This window comes from Bufo gargarizans, chromosome 2 (assembly GCF_014858855.1).
Source record: "Bufo gargarizans isolate SCDJY-AF-19 chromosome 2, ASM1485885v1, whole genome shotgun sequence".
NCBI lineage: Eukaryota > Metazoa > Chordata > Amphibia > Anura > Bufonidae > Bufo > Bufo gargarizans.
In genome coordinates, this window is record NC_058081.1 from 609,655,821 (window position 1) to 609,676,076 (window position 20,256).

Consider the following 20,256-nt stretch of genomic DNA (forward strand, 5'->3'; position numbering starts at 1 on the left):
CCTCTGTGCCTAATTTATGACGAGGCGTGGGCCTGTAGTTGCTGTGATAGGAGATCTACTGTGTAAACTGAAACAGATGCAAGACGTGCACACGGGTCTAATGCATTCTTGGCAGCAACGTCTAGCAACACCTTGGAGACAAAACTATGTAAAGCCAAGCTGTGTGGAGCCCTCTCAATTGATAATAAGGATTGTTTACTGAGCAATCAGATCTGGCTTGGTAAACAGCAGTCAAGTCAATGGCTGCTAATTGTGGCCATCTAGTCTCTCCCTGGAGACTGCCCCTGTTTTTATTGCTCCTGCTACCATGACTAGAGACACTCACAATTTCAGCTGCTCACTTACAGTAAGTCTCTTTATTTCCACCTTTCTATAGTCGACAGCTCTAGGACTCCTCTTATAACGTCTCCACTTATCTAATTCTTTCAGGAATACAGCAGAAATGTTCATAACTGTTCTTTATGGAGGTAAGTAGAAAAGGGACAGATCTCGAAGGGTTTCTACCAAATGTATGTAAATGTAATTGGCTTGTTAGCTCTTGTCTGTATTTTAGTCTTGTAAAGTAGGATATGGTTCAGTAAGACCGCTTTCACACAGTTAGTGTTTAGTCAGGATTTGTTCAGTAATTCCCATCAGTGATTGTGAGACGAAACCAAGAATGGAGGCTACACAGAGATAAAGTCACTGTGAGTCAATACTTTGGTCTATGATGTGGACCAAACACGCCGATTGAAATCTATGGGTCCATAAAAAACCATGTTGTGTCAGTGGTTTTTCATGGACCATTGGTAGGAAATGCTCTTGAAATTAATTTTCAGCCTAGCAGTGTCTGTGGAATATGGATGACACACACAGAGCAAAAAACAGGCACACTGATTTTTTTTACAGACATCTTTACTGATGAAACACAGTGATTTTCCACTGATGTCAAACAGACATGGAAATATGAACGTGGCCTAAGGCTGGATTTTCACTGCTAGTTTTTTTTTCAGCTTTGGAGCTGCTTAAAATATAGTTTTAAAACAAAAAACATGTGGTTTTACCACTGTGTTACCAGCTGACAGATGAAACCATTGATTACTTTAGTAATGCCGCGATATAGCACCCATTGAAGTCTATAGGGCCATCTGCACCTTCAAGGCACTTTCAAAACATTATTTTGTCAGATACAGTAGAATGCAGGTTCAGTATAAGAAAGCATTGTCTCCCTAAAGGTCTGTTCAAATATACTGTACTTTGTGAACTCCGGCGGTCTGTTACAACAGAGGAACAGACAACCGGAGTTCACTGTATCCGGCATAGCCAGATACCTCTATGCCCCGCCAGAACCCCATTGACTATAATGGAACCCTATAGGGGCTCTGGAATAAATACTGACTTTCAGCTTGCATATGTGAACCTAGCCTAAAGTGATGCCATACAGAGACCTCATATGACACACTAAGTGCCTACTGTGTTGTAATGTGGAACCATAGGGACTCTGTATAAGCTCTACGTATACAATGTTTCTATGATCATTGTTGATTTTGTAACCAGTTAACCGGTCGCTTGTATTTGTATGATTGTAGGATTCAACACCCGGTTCCTTGCAGTGCTAGGTTTAAATCTGACCATCTACATGGAGTTTGTATGTTCTCCATGTGTTTGTGTGACTTTCCTCCGACACTCCAAAAACATACTGACTGATAGGGAATTTGAGATAGCAAGCAACGATAATGTCTGTAATGTGCTAAGAAATATGTCAGCACCATATAAGTGAGGTCTCATCTAAATGTACAATCTTGGGCGTCTTGTCTATAATCTTGTAGTAATGACTCTTTCATGTGTAGAGTGTTGTAGTAGGTCACTTATATTGCATGGACTATTATTGCCACTCTATTGTGTACATGGTCTAATAGGCCTCATTTACTTGTGCATATAGCATATATAGGAAGGTTTGTGGATCTGGCATGACAGAGGTTTGTGGAATAACATAAATCAGACTCAGTTTACTAAATAAATGCAAACCTTTGCCTAACTGCATCTTCTTATTCATCAATTAATACCCAGATTTCATTCACAGACAGTGAAGAGATGCTGTTTAATATCAACTGTAAAGTTCAACTCCTTCTAGAATGTATGAAGAACTCTTGTCACTATGAAAATGAAGGTATGAAGGAGACACAAGGGGAAGAATGATTGCAGAATGATGTAGAAATATAATGTATAATCATATAGTGTGACGTATAATGACAAGGTTATGGTGCAGCATGACAGTTTATAATGGATTCCAATACTGTATGGTTAGAGATAACTAAATCAACTCTAAAACAAAGGGGATTTGTTACAAATTTAACAAAAATCCACCTGCCAAACGAATCTGTGAAGATTGGTGGGGAAAACCTTGCCCTAATTGGTGCAAAGGCTGACAGACAGCATGATCAGCCAATTAGGGGCAAAATTCTGACAGGTTCTTCTGCTGAAAATGCAGTTACAGGACATGGGGTTAAAAATCAGTCTATTTGCAGACTCTCGTTCCTGAATACTGTCAGTGGCTCATGTGAAGCCTTATCTCTGATCTTCTGACCTCATAAACACTCATCATAGCTAAGCTCTTATGAAACTGATAAGAATATGGCCTAAATGAGTGTTCAAGACATAGGAGAGATAAGGCTTCACATGAGCAGTCAGCTGCCGAAATGCATGTGACAGTCTACAAATAAACTGATTTTTTAACCCCATATATCACAAAAACTGCTGAAACATTTCAATACCAATTGAAAAAATGTATTTTTAGCCCATCAGTCTGACTTCTGGCCAGGTGTCCATAGTGGCACAGTTCCACTTCTTCTCTATGCTATTAGTTGGACCTACAAACCGGATTCCAAAAAAGTTGGGACACTAAACAAATTGTGAATAAAAACTGAATGTGGAGATGGCAAATGTCAATATTTTATTTGTAATAGAACGTAGATGACAGATCAAACGTTTAATCCGAGTAAATGTATCATTTTAAAGGAAAAATACGTTGATTCAAATTTTCACTGTGTCAACAAATCCCCCAAAAAGTTGGGACAAGTAGCAATAAGAGGCTGGAAAAAGTAAATTTGAGCATAACGAAAAGCTGGAAGACCAATTAACACTAATTAGGTCAATTGGCAACATGATTGGGTATAAAAAGAGCTTCTCAGAGTGGCAGTGTCTCTCAGAAGCCAAGATGGGTAGAGGATCACCAATTCCCACAATGTTGCGCAGAAAGATAGTGGAGCAATATCAGAAAGGTGTTACCCAGCGAAAAATTGCAAAGACTTTGCATCTATCATCATCAACTGTGCATAACATCATCCGAAGATTTGGAGAATCTGGAACAATCTCTGTGCGTAAGGGTCAAGGGCGTAAAACCATACTGGATGCCCGTGATCTCCGGGCCCTTAAACGACACTGCACCACAAACAGGAATGCTACTGTAAAGGAAATCACAGAATGGGCTCAGGAATACTTCCAGAAACCATTGTCAGTGAACACAATCCACCGTGCCATCCGCCGTTGCCAGCTGAAACTCTACAGTGCAAAGAAGAAGCAATTTCTAAGCAAGATCCAGAAGCTCAGGCGCTTTCACTGGGCCAGGGATCATTTAAAATGGAGTGTGGCAAAATGGAAGACTGTTCTGTGGTCAGTCGAGTCACGATTCGAAGTTCTTTTTGGAAATCTGGGACGCCATGTCATCCGGACCAAAGAGGACAAGGACAACCCAAGTTGTTATCAACGCTCAGTTCAGAAGCCTGCATCTCTGATGGTATGGGGTTGCATGAGTGCGTGTGGCATGGGCAGCTTGCATGTCTGGAAAGGCACCATCAATGCAGAAAAATATATTCAGGTTCTAGAACAACATATGCTCCCATCCAGACGTCATCTCTTTCAGGGAAGACCCTGCCTTTTTCAACAAGATAATGCCAGACCACATTCTGCATCAATCACAACATCATGGCTGCGTAGGAGAAGGATCCGGGTACTGAAATGGCCAGTCTGCAGTCCAGATCTTTCACCTATAGAGAACATTTGGCGCATCATAAAGAGGAAGGTGCAACAAAGAAGGCCCAAGATGATTGAACAGTTAGAGGCCTGTATTAGACAAGAATGGGAGAGCATTCCTATTTCTAAACTTTAGAAACTGGTCTCCTCGGTCCCCAGACGTCTGTTGAGTGTTGTAAGAAGAAGGGGAGAGGCCACACAGTGGTAAAAATTGCCTTGTCCCAACTTTTGGGGGATTTGATGACACCATGAAATTCTGATTCAACATATTTTTCCCTTGAAATGGTACATTTTCTCAGTTTAAACTTTTGTTCCGTGATTTATGTTCTATTCTGAATAAAATATTAGAAGTTGGCACCTCCACATCATTGCATTCAGTTTTTATTCATGATTTGTATAGTGTCCCAACTTTTTTGGAATCCGGTTTGTATTTTTTAGGTGTCTTTTTTCCAAAAATATTGTTTAAAATTGTCTTGTTTTCTAAATGACTGTGGCACGTACTGTTTTCCCTGACCCCATGGACTTCTAGCTAGGCAGAATGGAACAGTGGCCAGAACTGGCCCAGTTTGCTCTCACTGGACTCTTGTCCAGTCACCAGTGTCAGTGTACAAACATATTTTTTGTCAAAATGACACCTCTGGCTATGGCAAATGAATAGATTTGCCATTGCTGACAGTGGATATTGATCGCTTACCCCATTAAGCCACTGCCACTCTCTGAAGGTCTACCTAATGGCCACTGCTGCTGTTGCCACTCCCCAGTGCTAAACCCCCTATTGCTACTTCCATTACCTCTATTGCCACTACCATTAGCCCTAAACAGCTGCCTCAACTACTACCCCAAAACAGCCACACACACATGTACTTGCTGCCTTGTCTGCTCCATGCTGTGCTGCTTCTGCTGGCACTACTATTGTTGCCACTATTAACCGTATATATTTTACCATTTCCACATCCACACTGTACTGCTGCTGCTCCCAAATAAAAGGGAATTTTTTCAAGGCTTGTTCAACTTCAGAACAAGCCACTGTTTTTATTGACAATTAACACTTGTGTGTGTTCAATTATAGGCATTCTGCCAACATTAGTGCAAAATTTTTGGACACTTCTGCAAAACAAGCTACTGTTTCTTATGACATTAACATGTGTGTATAAACAGAGGCAGGAATCTGTCCCCATTAAGGCATAATTGTTGGACTCTCTTTCCAAATAAGCCACTGTTTTCATTCCAATAACATTGAGTGTTTAAACACCGTCTGCCCCCAATAAAGGGTCCATTTTTGGATGGTTTCTAATATGAAAAAAAAAAAAAACAAATGTGACAGCATAGTGTATTTTTAAACAGGCTGTTTGTTAACACAGTCAACCATATCTTTACCCGTAGCTGCACTGTATATGTCAGTGACATTATTTGCTATTGCTGTCATTGCTTCAAAGAGCTTAAAAGAGGTGGGGGGGGAGGAGAAAAAGCAAAAATTTGTAAAAATAAATAAATAAATAAATAATAAAAAGGAGAAAAAAACAAATTTTCTGGACAAGTATAGCACTTTTGATTTGTGTAAAATCAATTGAGCCAAAAACACAGAAATATAGTGGCAAATCTGGGGGAGCTGCTCAACCCCTAACACTGTAGCGTGTTTTTCATTGGGGGAGCAGCCCCACCGCATGTGGACCGCAGCAAACGACTATCCCCAGCAAAAAATATTTTGCATACGGTGGAGGATGTCGGCGCGGTCCACATGCACCACAAAGGCATCCTACACAAAACGGAGCATTGTGCGGATGAAAATATAATCATAAATCACAGAAAAAATGCACCAAACGGATATGCCACTGACTATACTGGCTAGTCATAAATGCAGATATTAAAAGCTGAGACTTTTGCCAATATATTCCTGTCAGGACGATATCGGAGCCCACATGCACCACGTCACGGCTCTCAGCATGGCAAGGGGTCCTACCACTACGCTACCTATGGTGTGAACAAGGTCTGGTGGTGCATGTGGGCTCCGATATCTTCCTGACAGGAATATATTGGCAAAAGTCTCAGCTTTTAATATCTGCATTTATGACTAGCCAGTATAGTCAGTGGCATATCCGTGTGGTGCATTTTTTCTGTGATTTATAAAATCAATTGAGCCACTAATCAAATTTTTAGAAAAATTCAATGAATTGGACATGAAACGAATTTCAAGAAAATAGTTTATATCACATGTATGATGTGTTGTACCCCTATATTGTATATGTTTCAGTATGATTTTGTTTATAGTACAGTATGAGGCATGATAATACGTTATGGCGCATTGCTTATAATACAGCAATGCAACGAATACTGTCTAAATTATTTAGAATTGGCCAGATTGACATTTGAAATATGATGTGCCTTTTCCACAAAATGAGGCCTGAAAATCAACATAAATGAGTTCACTCTTAGCCGTTTTCCATAGTGTCAGTACTGTTCCTATGAATACCCAATTTGTATATTGTAGGGGAAATAGAACTTGCAGATGGCAGTGGACAAGTGAAGAATCTTCTGGAGAACCAGCAGTGTTATGCCAATGAGCTCCTCAGTGAAAGGGAGACGTGTGTCCTGCTTGCCGTGAATAGTAAGTAATTAAATAGACATCAGAAACAGGTATTTTTAAAACTCCATATTCATAGAAAATAATTTTTGAATAATAATTGACTGTTTTTCTTTGTCATTAAATACAAAATATTGTATTCTATCGCAGTCTGCACCGAGAGAAAAAAATATTTTTACAAAGCAGATGTGGATCTGCTGTCACTTTATTTTACTTGAGGCTACTCCTAAGAGCCTTATCTAAGTGGCCCCCCTGATATTTATCCTTTAACCACTGTAAAGGGATCTGGATTTTACTGCAGGGGAACCACCAGGTTGCTACCTTCTGGAGTAGTCTCAAGTGACTGCCAACGACCCACAGGGTTTAGAGACTCCAATGTGGAGCCCCAAGAGATCAGGAAAAACTGTATTCAGCAACAAACCGAGCTCAGGACAGGCAGAGAACATGTAATCCATTAAACAGTCCAGGGTCATGGTGGAAGTTAGTACATGGGCAGATAAACGTAGAACAGTACATTTTTGCAGGACGTTAGCAAATAAGAACCTATTGTTCAGGCACCTACATATAGGAGAAGGTGCTTGAAATACTCCAAGGTGGCCACCTATTGGCTGGTAAAGATTACAGTGTGTGTACTGGCTCTTTAAGGTCCAAAGGGAGCATGTGCACCCTACAGGCAGAGAAAGAGGCCTAGCCAACAAGAAGCAAGCTGCAGCATAGTTAGAGGAACAGAGCTGATCCAGCGGCACAGACTGGTGGATCCATGACTCAGAATCTAGTTGATTCACTACATTGGGTTCTTTCTGGTTGCAGTGAATGGTCAATCAAGGCTATTTGACATCCTAAACGTCCAAACAAAGGAGGACGTTAAAGAGCCGGGACAAGAAGTATACAGAAAACTGTTTTTGCAAAAATAAATTCATGGAATATTTGTAGGGACCTGCTGGTTCACTGGTAAAGCGTTACATAGTTAGTACAGTTGAACAAATACATGTGAATTTTAGGAAAGGGGAGTGAGAATGATACTGCAACACATTTACATAAGCATTAGGGCCCATTCAGATGGCCATAGTGCTTTGCAGATACGCAATTTGCAGATCCGCAAAGCACGGATACCAGCCATGTGCGTTCCGCAATTTGGGGACCGCACATGACCGCAACCATAATAGAAAATGCCTATTCTTGTCCTTGCGGACAAGAATAGGACACGTTCTATCTTTTCTGTGGAGCCGCGGTACGGAATAATGGATGCGGACAGCACACGTGTGCTGTTCGCATCTTTTGAGGGCCCAAAGAAATGAATGGATCCGGAGACCTTCCGTAAAATTGCGGAACGGGTGTGGATCCATTCATACGGCCGGGTGAATGAGCCCTAAATCTTATTTAATTTTAAGAATTCATCTAAACTTTTTTTTAAAGCATTCACTGTTCCTGCCGTTATGATGTCCTGAGGTAGGCTAACCCACAGATTTACAGTTTTTACGGTGAAGAAACTTTGTCACCTCTGGAGACTGGAGAACTTTTTCTTTTCCAGACTTAGGCAGTGCCCCTTTACATGGAACAGCGTTTCACCATTTTTTTTATTTATATGTTGTATAAGTCAATTATGTCCCCCTTAGATGTTTCTTCTCAAGACTAAATACATTTTATTATTTTAATCTGTATTGATAAGTAAGACCCTCCATGCCCGATTAGTTTAGTGCTTTTCTTTGTTCTTTTCCCAGTTCGATGGCATACTTTCTATGGACTTGTGCCCAGAACTGAATTGCATATTCTAGATGAGGCTTTGTAAACATTTGTATAATGGTAATATTACATCCCTGTCCTGTGAGTCCATGCTTCTTTTAATACATGCCAATATCCTTCTTGCCTTAGGAGCAGCTGATTGACACTGTATTAAGTTATTTAGTCTAGGATCTACAAGTAGACCCAAATCCTTTACTACAAGTGAGTCTTCCAGTGATACTCCCCTCTAGGACATATGATACATGTAAATTATTTGTACCCAGATGCATAATTTTACATTTATCCACATCGAGCCTTAATTGCCAAGTGGATGTTCAACCACTCAGTGTCCAAATCTGCTTGATAGTTTATGGGCATCTTCCATAGACTGCAAAATACTACATAGCTTGGTATCATCTGCTAAAATAGAAACAGCGCTTGTTCTGTCTTCATACACGTTCACACAGTGTGCAGTCTGACATTCAGTAGAAACCATTCCTGTCTTCCAAATAAGAGGACTGTTCTTTGTAGTCTAACTTGTTTAATTGGTAAAACTACAAGAATACAAATAGCAAGTATAAGTATAAAGTATAGATAGCATGTACTCAAACATTTGCATTAACACTGAAAGCACATGGTAAAATGGCTGCCTGTACATAAGCAAATATGTAGAAATCAGCAGCACTCACCAGTTGAATGAACAAAATCCTGTTACTTTATTTGTACCAGCAGCATACAGACAGCAACGTTTTGACCATATATGGTCTTTCTGGTCTTTCTCAAGATTGCTTGTTCATTCAACTGGTGAGTGCTGTGTATTCCTAAATATTTGCTCTTTGACGGGACCCCTAGCCAGGATCTCCATCCGCGAGCACCATCATCACTATTCTTATTATTTGTATATTTCTCCTAAATTGGGGCCTGTAGTGCTGCTTAAGATTATATGTCTAGCTAACAGTAGTAACAACTCCCTGATTAGCAATTACAACTAGCTGAACAGCTCTGCATAACATCATGTCCCTGAAACAAAGGTAGATCTCTCACCAGATATGCTTATACAAGGATAGGGAAGTTTAAGAAGGAGATATGCAAATGGACCCCACACAATTTGTTAACCATAAGTTACCCATATCAATTGCATGTGCACAACAAATTACAACATTGAATTCAATAAACATTGCATTAACTTTGTCAATTGTAATTAAAAAGGACCTGTCACCACTCCTGACATGCGTGTTTTTATAGCTTCATGCATTCCCTATGTAATAACAATTCTGGAGAATCTACTCTTATGACTCTAAGATGTGCCATTCCTTTATTATTTCTACCAGAAGTTATGAATTATTTGTTATTAGCCTTCAGTAAGGGTAAAGAGAGTCTGTGCAGGTACCCCCACCCCCCATTCATAACTTCTGGTACAAATAATAAAGGAATGGCACAACACAGAGCCATAAGAATAGATGTTCCAGAATTGTTATTATATGGGAAATGCATAAAGCTATTAAAACAGACATGTCAGTAGTGGTGACAGGTCCTCTTTAAGACTTTGCAGTGGTCCTTCTGGTGTACTGAAAAGGTAAAAAAAAAAAACTCCTACGGTTTTTGTCTTTACTGCACATGGTTAGGGTTATTTGCTTCTAGCCCCAGCCACACTACCAAGACAGGCTGGCCACCTGATCTAGGACTGCATCCCACAGTTAGGTACTGCAGAAAGTATATTGAGACTGATTGCACACCTTTAGCCCATCTTGGGAGATTGCCAGTACCAATAGAAAGAGACTCGGAAAGGATCATCATTACAGCCACCTCTTATATACAGCCTTTTGAAAAAAGCCTACTTTGTGAAAAACTTGAGAGCTGCGTTTACTTCTTGTCTGTGTACTACAACCACTATCATCTATGCAGTAAAGAGAGACTTTATTTTAACTAAATGGACCTGGTCATGGCCTCCACCATCCACCAGCCCTTTGTCTGCCCTCCTGCCTTGCACCTCTCTAACATCAAGGGCACCCCAGCTTCCACCATGCAGGAGCCCCTAAGGCCCCTTTCACACAGGCGAGATTTCCGCACGGGTGCAATGCGTGAGGTGAACGCATTGCAACCGCACTGAATCCGGACCCATTCATTTCTATGGGGCTGTGCACATGAGCGGTGATTTTCACGTATCACTTGTGCGTTGCGTGAAAATCGCAGCATGCTCGTCTTTGTGCGTTTTCCATGCAACGCAGGCCCCATAGAAGTGAATGGGGCTGCGTGAAAATCGCAAGCATCCGCAAGCAAGTGTGGATGCGGTGCGATTTTTACGATTTGTTGCTAGGAGACGATCGGGATGGGGACCCGATCATTATTATTTTCCCTTATAACATGGTTATAAGGGGAAAAAAAGCATTCTTAATACAGAATGCATAGTACAATAGGGCTGGAGGGGTTAAAAAATAAATAAAGATTTAACTTACCTTAATCCACTTGCTCGTGCAGCCCGGCTTCTCTTCTGTCTTTATCTTTGCTGTGCACAGGAAAAGGAACTGTGGTGACGTCACTGCGGTCATCACATGGTCCGTCACATGAATTATCACCATGGTGATGGATCATGTGATGGACCATGTGATGAGCGCAGTGACATCATCAAAGGTCCTATTCCTCAAAGAAGAAGACAGAAGAGAAGCCGGGCTGTGCGAGCAAGTAGATTAAGGTGAGTTAAATTATTTTTTATTTTTTTTAACCCCTCCAGCCCTATTGTACTAAGCATTAAATCGCGCATTTTCCCGCAACGCACCCGCATCTTATCCGGGCCAAAAACATGACGCCCGTGTGAAAGAGGCCTAAAAGTCCAGAATGCGCCCTAAGGGAATGAAAAAGCAACCTTCCTTCATGGTGCATGGGCCTAGGGAGGGACATAGCCACCCTGAGGCTACTAATACCATCAGGCCACTACAACAACTACCTTCCTCTCGACTCTCACATGGGCTCGCTGCATAGTCACATATAGGCTGTTAGTATGTGAGAAAAAAACAATGAGTGACACCATTCTGAATTTTTATTATAGCACACAGAGAGCAATAAGAAATGTATGCTGTTTGTCGCTATCACCAAAAATAAATTTGCACTTCTATAAAAGTTTATGTTACTTGTATATTATGTTTTTTTTTCAATCTATCTCCCTGAATATACTACCCTTACCTGAGTTGTATTATTGAATCCTAGAGTTTTAGCTGAGATGTGACATCACCTGATAACATTCCCCTGCGTTCCATGACATCACCATGCCTTCCTAACTAAATCCTTCCCCACATTCTGTGATATTACTATCCCGCCTCAGATTTCCTCTCACTATATTCTCTGTCTGCTAGTATCGTAACCTGTCATTCATCTTCTGCCTATTAGTGATATGGAGTAGATAACATTCAAATTTACTGTATCCTCTTTCCTCAGGGTCCCCGGACTCCTCAGATGTCATATTTACCCCATTACTGAATGATGATACCATTGTAAATGCCAAATTTTTAGGTAAGGGTGAACCTTTAGAATTCCACAAATATCTTGCCAAGTCCCTACAGCTCAAGCAATCTACATATTATGTGGTCTCCATTCTGTATTATGTATTTGACATCATCGAGAAATTACTTCATTTTCATCAACACTCTCTATTTCAGTTATACTGACTATATACAAGACTATGCAGCTAATGCTAAATTCTGCAACTGTCTAATATAATTTGGGGGAATTTATCATTCACCCCATGCCACTTTTCTGGTGCAAAATATTGTCGCAAGTGGCATTTCTATGCTGCCCTAGCCAATTTCAGAAAAAAGGGGGAGTGGGAAGAAAGGGTAGCTTTCAATTTAGATGCACAGGGTGCTGGAGGATGTGCCTAATATATATTGAGGCTTGCATCTAGCCATAAATGAGGTGCGTCCTCTAGGAGCACATGCAAGATCACAAACCAGCATAAAATGCCGGTCTTTGGTAAATTCCACCCTTTGTGTTTACCTTACCATTTTTAAGATGTCTACTTAATGACAGTGAATAGGATCATTCCAGTTTATATCAGAGGCTGACAACAAAAGTTCATTTATTTCAGAAATGCAACTTAAAATTAGAATTTTGTGAAAAGGTTCCATATTCTAGGCTCAAAGTGTCACACTCTAGTCAGCTAATTAATCCATACCCCTGAGCAAAGGGGACATCAAAATTGTGACTTTGGGGTTTCATAAGCTGTAAGCCATCATCATCCAAATTATAATAAATAAAGGCTTAAAATATCTCGCTTTGCATGTCTATCGTATATGCTAGTTTCACCTTTTAAGTTGCATTACTGAAATAACTTTGCATGATATTTTAATTTTTCGAGTTTCACCTGTCATTCTCAGTGTTAAAGGGTTTTTTAGGGAGTACAACATTGATGACCTATGTTATCAGACTCCTGGCACCCCGCCAATCTGCTGTTTGAAGAGACCGCAGCGATCCAGTGAGTGCTGCTACCTCCCCACGGCATACCAAGCCCAGAGCTGTACTGTACACTGTATAGTGGTTGTGCTTCATATTGCCATTCACTTGAATAAGACTGAGCTGCACCTGCGCCATGTGACTGATGGACGTGAGGTGGGCTAGGAAAAGACTGCAGCACTTACCAGAGGGCTGCAACCTCTTGAAACAGTTGATCGGCAGGGGTGCTGGGAGTAAAACCCTCACCCACTCATCTAATATTGATGACCTATCCTGAGGATAATCATAAATATTGTATTCCGAAAGCCCCATTAAAGAGTACCTGTACTTTTAACAAACTTTGATATTCCACAGTGACATATTAAAGGCTTTGATTGGTAGTGGTCCAAGCGCCGAGACCAGTGTTGGACTAGGGTGCCTAGGGCCAACCAGTAAAAATTCATTTTGGGGGCCCACTATTTAATACTAACCACCCATACAGTGGCAGCAGCAGCAGCAAGACGCTACAATATGATCATGGGCACCCATGCAGTGATTTTGAGAGGGCAGGTCCCTGGAGAAAGAGGACATGACTAGCTTGACTCTATACCACCCAATGTGTCTATAATAATAAACTGGTTACTTTTGTTAAATGTTTAATGTGCCCAGGTTTTCATATCAACATAGGCTGGTTTAGAGACTCTATGCTCCCTATATCTATATCTACTGCAATCAGTGTACTGGCAGTACTGGCAGTAGACTGGCAGTACTGTGCCATGTGCCACTTGTAAAAGCAGGGGAGTGACTAGGGGCCCACCTTGCTCAAGGGCCCACGGGGGATTCACCTGTACCCCTGTGGGCCAGTCCGAGCCTGGCTGAGACCCCCACCAAGTGCTCAGACCCCCACCAATTGCTAAAACTAGAAGAAATAAGCACTGTCTCTTCTAGCTGTAGTAGATGGACTGAAGACTGTCTCATAGTGACTGTCTATTGAGCCCATCTTCAGCAATGAGAGTCCGTTTGAATCCTTCATTCTCCTTGTTTAAGCGATTGGTGGGGTCTTAGCACTTGGAACACCAGTGTTCAAAACCTTTGATATGTAACTATGATATAGCAAAAGTTTGTTAAAAGTATAGGTACAATTTAAGGGTTTGCTACAATTATATACAGTCTAGACAGTTGTACAATGTAAACATAAATCATCTCATTCACTGACAATGAGCGGAAATCTTGAAAAAGTTGAGGAACTAAAGTAGAAACTATTTAAAGGGGTTAGCCACTTTCTGGTTACTGTTGACCAGTGTGTTTATAAGATGATTGTATGGCAATTACTAATACAGTCTTTGTTGAAATTCTGCACCATTTTTCTATATTTTATAAGGCATGTCCCTTGTTTACAAAGTATTTTGATCTGTCCACTCAGATGTCCTGTCCATAAAATGGCTGCTGATGGAGGGTCATGTGACCAGGAAACTCACCTCCATGTAATGTCTCCTCCATTATAATACACTACACCTGTCATCTGTACTTGTTCTGTTGGAAGTTTAGTGCAGATGTAGTGTATTTGAATGGAGGAGACATCACATAGAGGTGATTTGCCTGGTCACATGACCTTCCATCAGCAGCTATTTTATGGACAGGACTTCAGTGTGGAAAGCACAAAAGACATTGCAAGCAAGGGGGCATATCTTATGAAATATAGAAAATGGTGCAGAATTTGAACAAAGACTATATTAGTAACTGCCATATAATCATCTCACAAACACATTGGTCAACAATAACCAGAAAGTGAACAACCCCTTTAAGAAAGCTGCAGGACTTTGATTGCAAGATATTTTATCACCTACTACTGTTTTATCACTATTCTCTTCTTTTGTTATGTAGGAAGCCAGTAAAATTTTGCAACTTAGAACCAGCTGATTGCAGCTTGGTGGAGAATGGAGCTAAACAAGGTGTCATAAGGGTTGTGGGCTAAAAAATACCATTAAAGTGTTGATTCAATGACTTCAGTGTGTGTAAAACTTCATCAGGGAACGAAGCCAGAAGTGATGGGATCAGTTATGGCCATCAGTGAGAAGAATGTATATACCAGGCGGTAACAAACTGTAATATTCCTTGTCCAGGAGCCAACTAGGGCACCTGTGATATGCGGGCAGACATGAACCTCTCTGGGGTTGTGCTCAGCTATGGTTCTTATTATGTATGGATTCTATTGCTCCTTCTATTGTTAGGAGTTTGATGTTGCTCCTTCTGATGGCTTTTGCAGCAGTAGATGACTTACTACTAATGTAATGGGACCATTGCATCCATGACTATCTCACATTTTTCTTTTATGGCTACGTAACTAAGTTTCCATTTTGATTACTTCAATGCATTGACCGCCTTATTACATACTGTCTACTCAGGGGCGTAGCTAAAGGCTCACGGGCCCTGGTGCAAGAGTTCAGCTTGGGCCCCCATTCCATCAGTGCTTGTTGGCAAGGGGCAGGGTAGCACATAGCCTTCCTGCTGCCAGAGGCAAACATTGAAAGGGCACCCCCTCATGCCAAATTCTTGACCTAACCCCTTCCCTCCAGCCGGAGGTGTAAATAGACCAGCATGCACTTTCTATAATGCCAGTGTCTTATGTGGCACAAGGGTTTTTGGGGCCCCTTAGGCTCCTGGGCCCGGTAGCGACTGCTACCTCTGCACCCCCTATAGCTATGCCCCTGTGTCTACTACTCCAGGTGAAAAGCTGCTCTCCTGGCTTCTCTCTTACTTTCCCTCTTCAATCTACCGTATGTGCTGCAGTTTTTTTCTCTGGGATTTCCCCCTTACCGACCAGCTGTATGACGAGGAGGCGTCGCTCCATTTAAGCGCCGCTTCCTGGTCTTCACACTACGTCTCGTTTCCTCTGGAGCGGTGGTGTAATGTAATTACAAATACTCGCTCCATTCACTTGAATGTAGTGAGTACTTCTATTACTCTGCACTTCTGAGATGAAGTTCAGTGTAATGATGAGAAAGCAGCCCTCTCATAGAGCACTCACTCCTCTTCAAACAGCTGAACAGCGGTGGTGCCGGTCATGGACCCCTGCCGATCAGATATTGATGACCTATCCTGACGACAGTTCATCAATATTAACGGATGGACAACCCCTTTAATATCTTTAGTATATATTTATGCTGTCCTTCCTGAGAATCAATCCTGCACACACTGCCTTTTTCTTGAGCTGATCCATGCACAGAGGAATTAGCAGAGTATGAGGCAGAGCTGATGAGACAGGAGATGGATTTCAAACTATTTAACACTCCAATGGGCAATGCAGATAAACTGGAGTCACTGATCATAGCTGTGTCCTAATGAAGCAGAGCACAAAATAGTCAATGCTGAAGGAAATATATTGCTAGTAGGTATTATTTAGACATGGTGATGTACATAGAATTGTCTGCCATTCACACATCAGTGTTTGGTCAGTGATTTCCATCAGTGATTTTGAGTCAAACCCAGGTGCGGCTCTAAACCAAGAACAGGTACAGATCTTTCCCTTATACCTTATGTCTGTGGAGGCTCCAATCCTGGTTTTGGTTCACAATCACTGATGGAAATAACTGACCAAAACACAAGATCCTTTATTTTGAGCATCTGTTGTACTTATTTTGCAGTGGTTTGCATCTATATTTGTCAGTTCTGCCAGAGATCCTTTATTTTAGATGGGTGAAAAAGTCCTGCACAAAGGATTTCGTCTCCTGTCTAAAATAAAGTATTAGAAGAATGGAAAACAAAGTGGTAATGTGAACCTGGCCTTAGTCGTGTTTTTTTTAGGTGTGACGGTACAACCACACGGAGCGGTCATAATCCGGTCGGGTTGCGGCGCGCTGCGGTTAAGAACCATGCAACCAATTAGCCCTCAGCTGCCTTTCATTTAACTAATGAAGACCCCACTGTATAGTTGGTCTTTATCGTTAATGGCCGCACAGCAACATCAATATCAATCACAGTGCGGTCCTCATTAGTTAAATGAAAGGTAGCTTCGGGCCAATTGGTCGTGCAGTTCTTAACCGCAGCATGGCCACAACCCAACTGGATCACGACCGCTCCGAAGGGTCGTACCGTAATGCTCGCACCGTAATGCTGTACGTTTTTTTTTTGTTTGTTTTTAGTAATGTAGGCCTCCACTCACTTTTTTTGCAGCAAAGTTGGGAAACTGGGGAGAATCAAAGTACTCGAGTCGTAAGCTGAAATCAAAAAAATCTAACAGAAAAAACACAGTTGTGATTTCCACTCCTCCGGAAGGTAAAGCACATGAGGCCATATACTGTATATGAAAAGGATAAACATGCCAAAAATAAATCCATGGAGTTATATGACACAGATCACTGTGATATTGAACAGCATTAATAAGCAAAACAAACGTGCAGCCATTGTAGAGGATGTGCTACTTCTGACATCCATAATTCTATCAATTACAAATGGCATTATAAAAAGTGATGATTAAAGTATATACAGCTATGAGCCACTCTCTGGTTGCAATATATTGTCTGGCAAATTTTCCTTTAAATGATGACAACTCCCTATTTTCCTTTACTCTAAGTACCTAAAGTGGTTTCCTATTGTATAAAATGATAACATTTTCACCACATTAAGATTAAATACGGTGTAAAATAGAACTGGCTTTGTTGCCCATAGCAACCAATCAGATTCCTCTTTTCATTTTCCAAAGGAGCTGTCCAAAATGAAAAGTGGAATCTGATTGGCTGCTATGGGCAACTAAGCAAGTTCTACTTCAGACCACTTTGATAAATGACCACAAAGATTTCAAATGGCAGATGGAAGACATTTCACTCACACAAGCAGAACTTATATTCATCTTTTTTCTTTTCCACAGTGGCAGGAAAACAGAGCACATCTGTCCGGAAACGAGTGGCTAAATCGTGAGAATACAGCTTCAGACATCCAGATTGCTCTGCTTTTAACCTTTCTTTGCTGGAGTGGGACATTTTCTCTCTGAAAATATATATATATATATATATTAGATTTTTAGAAAATATTTTGTCATTACTGTCAAGCACGTTCACTTTCACTCAAATCTATTGTGAAAGCAAAGAGACTATCCCTTGATATGCGGGCCAAGGATGTACTGGGTGCAGGGCCGGCTCCAGGTTCATGTGGGCCCTTGGGCGATAAAGTCTCAGTGGGCCCCCTTACACAGTGATAACTTTCTGAGTACAGAAAATATAGTAGATATCACCTGCAGTCCTATGTAACAGCACAGATAACACAGTCATGGCTATCTGAGTACAGAAACTCTAGTAGTGTTACCTGCAGTCCTATGTAAAACCACAGATGACACTAGTGCTAATAATGTGGTAGTGTTACCTGCAGTCCTATGTAAAACCACAGATAACACCAGTGCTGATAATGTGGCAGTGTTACCTGCAGTCCTATGTAAAACCACAGATAACACTAGAGTAGATCATGTGGTAGTGTTACCTATGTCCTTAGTGTGCCTTCCTATGTCTCTCCCATGGACTCCATGCTGGCGGCGCTGCCTCCTCTTTCATCTTCTTCTTGCCCCGCACAGAACGTCGTGATGCAGCTGCGTCAAGGCATATGAACCCTGTGGGCATGGTGATGGTGACACACAGGGAGAGACACACACTTAGGCTACATGCACATGACCGTTCCGTTTTTTGTGGTCTGCAAATCGTGGATCCGCAAAACACGGATGGCGTCCGTGCCCGTTCCGCAATTTGCGGAATGGCATGGGCAGCCTTTAATATAACTGCCTATTCTTGTTCGCAAGGCGCAGACAAGAATAGGACATGTTAAAAAAAAATTGAGGGACCACGGAACAGACCAACGCATCTTTTGCGGACCCATTGAAGTGAATGGGTCCGCATCCGAGCCGCCAAAACTGCGGCTCGGATGTGGACCAAAACAAAGGCCGTGTGCATGAGGCCTTAAGGAGAGACGCACACACAGAGGGAGAGACACACACACAGGTAGAGAGAGAGACACACACACAGAGGGAGATACACACACACAGAGGGAGATACACACACACACAGAGGGAGAGACACACACAGAGGGAGAGACACACACACACAGGGAGATACACACAGAGGGAGAGACACACACACACAGAGGGAGAGACACACACAGAGGGAGAGACACACACACAGGGAGATACACACAGAGGGAGACACACACACACAGGTAGATACACACACACACAGGGAGATACACACACACAAAGAGAGAGACACACACACAGGGAGAGACACACACACAGGGAGAGACACACACACACATACACAGGGCCAGACACACACACAGGGACAGACACACACACACAGGGACAGACACACACACACAGGGCAGACACACACACACCGGGACAGACACACACACACCGGGACAGACACACACACACCGGGACAGACACACACACACCGGGACAGACACACACACACAGGGACAGACACACACACACACATACACAGGGCCAGACACACACACACAGGGACAGACACACACACACAGGGACAGACACACACACACAGGGACAGACACACACACACACAGGGACAGACACACACACACACAGGGACATACATATACATACAGTATGGACAGACACCTATGCGATCGTCAACCAACTTCTATCTAATGTGTGGCCACCTTTAGGGGACATTAAAAAGGGAATTCCACCTTTAGTTATGCTCCAACCTTTTGTTACTTTCTAATATGACTCCCACTGATTCCCAGTACTGAGGAGACATGGACTGGGGTTTAAAAGGGAATTATCAACATGTACCAGAAGGTGGTCTAAACTGTAACCCATTAGGCACTGGCCAGACTGTGGTATGGAGTCTAAGCAATGCTTTAGGCCTCATGCACATGGTAGCTGTGCGTCCATTCCGTGCATTGGGGACCGCAATTTGTGGTCCCCAATGCAGGGGCAACGTCTGTGCGGCGGCCGTGGCGGATCGAGACCCATTCAACTTGAATGGGTCCATGATCCATCTGCACCGCAAAAAAAAATTCTATTTACATTCAAGTGAATAGATCCGTATCCGTGATGCACGCGGCCAGTGCCCCGTGTATTGCGGACCCGCCGTATGCGTGTGCACAATGGCTGTGTGCATAAGGCCTTAGACACACACAGGGGGGCACAAACACACCCCCACACAGGGACAGAAATTCACACACAGGGACAGACAGACACACACATCATGGCCCTCAGAATACACCCATATCTGTACTAATTGCACCAGATTCCACTGCCCCTGAGCTCTCCACCTGCCCCCTCATATACGAGCTCCATATGCTGCCCCTCACCTGCTCCCCATGAAGCTCTGTGTACTCCAGGACTGCAGCACATCCTACCTCAATGGGCTTCTTGCAGGCACACACAGCCCCTCCTCCTTCCACAAGCTGCTGCAGTCATTTCGTCATTTGACCATGAAGGAGCATGTGACCAGTGACATCACAGACCTCCTTCTAACAACTCCATTCTAGCATAGCATCTACCG

General features: G+C 42.2%; 1 protein-coding gene across 3 annotated transcripts; it reads left to right on the top strand.

The window, feature by feature from the left end:
- The first annotated feature begins 225 nt into the window (after positions 1–225).
- Positions 226–17,755, top strand: C2HXorf65 (chromosome 2 CXorf65 homolog). Of its 3 annotated transcripts, XM_044282014.1 has the most exons (6): positions 379–467; positions 2,063–2,149; positions 6,500–6,616; positions 11,747–11,821; positions 16,913–17,014; positions 17,607–17,755. In XM_044282014.1, exons 1-6 carry the CDS (start codon positions 443–445, stop codon positions 17,654–17,656), a joined length of 456 nt encoding a protein of 151 aa, XP_044137949.1. In that variant the 5' UTR covers positions 379–442; the 3' UTR covers positions 17,657–17,755. The 3 variants fall into 3 exon arrangements, with proteins under 3 accessions (XP_044137948.1, XP_044137949.1, XP_044137946.1); XM_044282013.1 differs by lacking the exons at positions 16,913–17,014; positions 17,607–17,755 and adding an exon at positions 226–346 and having other exon boundaries at positions 430–467; positions 11,747–12,457; XM_044282011.1 differs by lacking the exons at positions 16,913–17,014; positions 17,607–17,755 and having other exon boundaries at positions 11,747–12,457.
- The last annotated feature ends 2,501 nt before the right edge of the window (positions 17,756–20,256 follow it).

What these genes read in the sequence shown, in the direction of transcription:
- C2HXorf65 (XM_044282013.1), top strand. Translation starts at nt 443, where the DNA reads ATGTTCATAACTGTTCTTTATGGAG. An exon ending in CATAACTGTTCTTTATGGAG is followed by an intron (nt 468 to 2,062) that starts GTAAGTAGAAAA and finishes TTTCATTCACAG; the next exon opens with ACAGTGAAGAGATGCTGTTT. An exon ending in TTGTCACTATGAAAATGAAG is followed by an intron (nt 2,150 to 6,499) that starts GTATGAAGGAGA and finishes TGTATATTGTAG; the next exon opens with GGGAAATAGAACTTGCAGAT.